We start from the raw sequence: 4,876 nt of genomic DNA, 5'->3' as shown, positions 1-4,876 counted from the left end.
TGTGTGTATTAGGTCTATTAAGGGTGTCCCCTGACATTCAACCAATAACAGTGGGTTGAATGTCGTTTTGCACGTTATCAACTAAGATTATTTGTTAATTCGTCAGTTAAATCGGAGCTAAGTGAATATTGAACTTGAGTGAAGTCAGATGGTTAAAAACGGAACTTATGCTGCTACATGTGATTGCCTCCAATCACCGCAGTATACAAGATATCTGTAATGTGCGTCACTTTTCTTCCTCTTGTAAGTCACAAATGGCTGCACAACTGATCAACTCTGAAATCAGACGTGTTCTAGTGTAAATGCTTTATCTGAGCATTCCAATGCACAATTTATCACAAGTCGTCACATTATAAATGGAAACGCCGCACACTATTTCCTACAACAAAGTGCTCATATTACGTTAATAAAATTTGTTACAAAATATCCTGACATTGTCCCTTCGACTAGAAATAAAATCACCACTACTGTCAAACACCAGTCCAACCTCCGCCTACACTTGGAGCACTTGTCTTATGGCAACAGTGACCTTTATTCCTTCCTGCTACATGCCACATTTTTTTTTTTTTTATTCTGGTCTACATCATCTGCTTCGGTGTCACAGTGCAGATGCAAGATGAGGAATTGCTGTCGAGGTGTTGCTTGGTTTTGGTATTGTAATATCTCTCGCTCCTTCCTGCGATCGCTTCACCTTAACGATGAAAGGTTAGTGCAAAATTCACAGCGCTGGCAATGATTGCATTTGTCAACCACACAGTTAATAGGTGTTTCTGGTGTATGTGTTGAAAAGGGAAGGCTGGTGACGTCACAGCAGTAGCACTGCTAAACAATAACATGGGTCTTAGTGTGAGTGAGGGCTTTTGTTGGGCTGGTAGTTCAAGTCACCTTTACTTCCCATGGCCACCGCTGACACTTGTAGAGTTGGTGTTGACAATATCTTCATACTGAGGCGGTGGCTCCGTCTCTATTTGGACATCTGTGTGGCCCACGGCCTCCTCATAAGATGGCGGTGGGTCTCCGGCGCTTCCCCTCCCTGATGTGAACTCCGAGCCCGGATAGGCTGGGCTGCTGTGGACGCTGAGTTCTGACTGATCGCCGGGGTGGTAATCCCGCCCCCACTGGTCCATGGAGACCACCGACAGGACGTGGTTGTGATGCGAGTGTCCCAGACTGGGGCTGCGCTGTGAGCGCTTGCGCGAGTGGCAACGCCACACGCTGATGGCTACTGCAGCGATGATGAGCACGACGAGCAGCAATGGCACGATCAGGTACAGAGAGTGGATTCCACCAACCACCGTCTCCAGCCCCCCAGACGGACTGCTTTCCCGAACGTACTCCTCCCAGAAGCGCCTCTGCACACACACATATTGGGAGAATCATTAAGAGATCATAGATTACTGTCATCTAAACTTTGCTTCAACACCAAAGCCACAGTACGTATGCCGTATCAATACGTTTTTTGTCTCGTTATTTCTATAACGTACAAAGAAAAACAGAAGCATAATTGTGTGACTTTTCTCCCTGGTGCCTCGCAATTGTTCTTCAAATGTGACTCTCACTCTTGCATACGCTGGGCTGTTCTTCCTGCTGATAGTAATCACTTCCCGAAAAAACACACCACATTCCACAGGCTGCCACTCTTCTCTTACGATTTCACTGCTGGATACACGAATCCTACAAGGTATCACATTCAAGCGGTCGTTATTTTTCTTTGAGTAACTCGGCAATAGTGATATTGATTCGTGAAAGCTGTAACCAGGAATCGTGTTGCAGCGGTTTGTTGGCAGCCATCTACAGGTCAAAATAATTCATCAAATAGTAAAAGCAAACTACATGTGCTACTCCTACTTGAGGAGTGATATCCAGCCTTGGTTGTGATCCATTTCAGAGGGTGTCTTCACTTCAACTACATCGTTTTTTTTTTCTAGAACACTGTGTAGAATTCGATAACGCATTATAATGAAAAATGTATTGTATAGGGTGTGTAATTATCTGCGTAGTTGATCAATTGAACCTGCCTTTGAAAAAAAACTTCATAGATGGTACACACAACAAAACTAGGGGTGAAAATGAGCGACTGTGAAGCATGAAGTAAAAACAAACTGAAGCCAAATGACAGGAGTTTATTAATAGCGTGCAAACGATGCTGGCAGCTAAAGCTTTTCTTTGCTTCATATTTCTTTCTAGTGCTCCTTGGGCCATTTTTCCTGCTTTGCCATGTGTGCAGTACTGTTTCAAAATGAGAAGAATGCTCTACTTCAGATATTACACACTGTAACTAAATGCTGATGTTACAAGTAATGATAATTTTACTAATTTACTGTAACAAACTGTTTTCATATCACGATACGTCAGGAATTTGCTTACAGCCTTCAGCGATGAAACCAACAATGAGCATTATCACCATGTGAAGTTTAAAAAAAAAAAAAAAAAAACTTTTCAAAGCGGTTTACATGAGTTCCTACGTGTGCCAGGTATTTTAAGGCGTTCCACATTTCTGATCCTCTGCGGTCTCGCCCTCAAGATTAGGAAATATCTGATTGATGTAACGCGAGTCTCATTCCCTTACCGTCTTCTCCTCATTCTCAAAAGCTTCACGGGCCTCCTCATAAGTGCAAATCTCCTCGCGACACTCCCTCTGGATGTTACCCTGCTTCATCTCCTCCAAGAGGAAGTTGGCCCTGCGCAGCCTCCGCAGCACCGAGTGGGCTGCGTCTGCTGGCAGGAACACTGGGAGGAGGTTACAAGTAGAAATGAGGGAGACAAAGACAAGGGCAGAGTGAAGATAAAGGACGCTACGGTTTGAGAAGAGTTAAGAAACAAAAACAAAAGCACCGGAATCAATATAAACAATCTTAAACCAGAAAATAAGAGAAAAGTTAGTAAATGAGGGGCGAGTCCGTCAGCAGAGCAGCAAGGAGTGTTGAAGAAGAAGAAAGGAATGAATCATGCAAAGAAGGAGTTAATTGAAAGTGAGACAAAAAAGGATGGAGATACTGAAAAAGCGAGAAGCAGGAGAAAAAAAAAAAAAAAAAACGGGAGCGGGAGAGAGGTGGAGACTGAAACAAAGGCAGCAGCGCAGAGCCCAGCGCTGCTCAGTGCCCACATTTCTGCATAAAAACAAAAGCTCCTTTGATTTAGGCATCCATCCCTGGGCCACATAAGAGCAAGTGGAAGAATGAACTTTGAGAGACAGAGCGCCTCTCTGTTTCACACATCCAGAATATCAACATAAACTCTCCAAAGAAAGCGGAGAACAAAATGTCACAACATGCCTCAGGAATGTTTGATGCACTAGTGATTCAACAGTTTAACGCCATGCATCATTCATGAATACAGGGAAGTGAGGCGGAAACAAACATGGACAAAATGCAGGAAGTTCCCCGGAGAAACGATGGGAATTGTTACTGTGTCCAAAAAAATACGAGGAAAAAACATTGGAAGGGCACAATCCAGACACATACACGTCTGTATATCAACACTGAACATCAACACAATAGTGAACGTGCCTGTGTGGGCATATCCTTAAGTACAGCATGAAAACACTCACCACTCCCCATGATTCCTGCAGGTCTGTTTGGGGTGATTTATCTGTACACATCCAAAACAAAAGTTAAAAAGGTAGCTTTAAACCTGCTGAAACAAGCCAGACTATAAATAACAAGAAGAAAAATATATCCTCAAGACAATCTCGTATTTAAAGAGCAACAGTATCGCAGTAACTTGTGAGGTATAATTATACTAAACAAATATAACAATGCTCCATAATATCAAATGTTAAAAAACAACAGACATTAAACAACGACGGTGTATTTGAGTCAGAGTTGAGTGAGAACATCACATCAACGTGTCCCATGGGGAGCAGCAGCTCAGCATTGCAGCAGTGACCGTATTTAAAGCACGAACAGACGTGAAGAGCCGCGGTAGTGAGGATGAGGCGTCCCTCCCTGGCTGGAGGAGCGGTGACCAATGGCGGCCGCTGACCGCTCGTTCACATGGATGTGTGTGTTGCCGGAATCCTGCTGGCTGCTGCCAGAAATAGATGACCGGCAGCGGAAACATCCCTGACAAAGCGCCGCTACAACAATGAGAAACCGAGAAGCTCCGGCAGGGGTCCGAGCGGCGGAGCCTGCGAGCGGCCGGTTAACGGGTTTTTGACAGGCGCGGATGTTTTTTTTTTTTGGGATCAGCTCACCTCCAGCTCTGGATGCAGCTTAACGAGCAACACATGATTCAAACGACGGGATGTCCCGAAAAGGGAGGCCGAAAGACAACCGCCCGACACACGTTACAGCTGTCACGGCTCGTCCGAACCGTCTGTTGCTACGGACATAAACTTTAACGCGCCGGTTTTACCTTTTTTTCTTCCCCTAAAATGCGCATTAGCGAACCTTCGCCTCCTCGCTGATCCGAAGAGTTGCTATGTAGATGGCGCGTGCGCAGTGCGCTTCCCCAGCATCCTGTTCTCCCCCTCCTCTGGATTAAAGAGACAGGGCAGGAAGCGCCCATGAACACCGACACAATAACTTCATACTCCGGAGGTTTTCTCTTCTGTTTGGGGGAAGACTGAGAGCTCAGGGAAATAGTCCCTGCCTCAACAGTTGGTAGATGTTTGTAGTCCTACTGAGCTCAACTGAGACATGGAAATTAATGAGTCTGAAACTCCACAGCAGGAACAAGTGTCTTATTATATCATAGTGAGGGTCACCAAAATGTCATCCCCACTTGCAGAAGGACAAACCGTTACCAGGTTGCTTTAAAATGTCGTTGTTTTTAGCAATGCCAATAAAGACTATTCTGATTCTTGATAGCTGGATCATTTATGCAGTCACGGTGCCCCTGCATGAACAACACAGGTTTCAGCTCAGCGAGGTCA

The 4,876-nt window shown here is 44.9% G+C and overlaps 1 protein-coding gene across 2 annotated transcripts; it reads right to left on the bottom strand.

Annotated features, from left to right (window-relative positions):
* Positions 1–544: 544 nt before the first annotated feature.
* prrg1 (proline rich Gla (G-carboxyglutamic acid) 1) lies at positions 545–4,444 on the bottom strand. 2 transcript variants are annotated; one of them, XM_080472876.1, is made up of 4 exons: positions 4,357–4,444; positions 3,551–3,591; positions 2,570–2,730; positions 545–1,352 (listed from the first exon to the last, which is right to left on the bottom strand). In XM_080472876.1, exons 2-4 carry the CDS (start codon positions 3,558–3,560, stop codon positions 888–890), a joined length of 636 nt encoding a protein of 211 aa, XP_080329002.1. In that variant the 5' UTR covers positions 3,561–3,591; positions 4,357–4,444; the 3' UTR covers positions 545–887. The 2 variants fall into 2 exon arrangements, with proteins under 2 accessions (XP_080329002.1, XP_080329003.1); XM_080472877.1 differs by having other exon boundaries at positions 4,196–4,424.
* Between the last annotated feature and the right edge of the window lie 432 nt (positions 4,445–4,876).

Source organism: Lipophrys pholis, assembly GCF_963383615.2.
Source record: "Lipophrys pholis genome assembly, chromosome: 10".
NCBI classification, from domain to species: domain Eukaryota; kingdom Metazoa; phylum Chordata; class Actinopteri; order Blenniiformes; family Blenniidae; genus Lipophrys; species Lipophrys pholis.
This window is presented reverse-complemented; position numbering and strand designations above follow the sequence as displayed.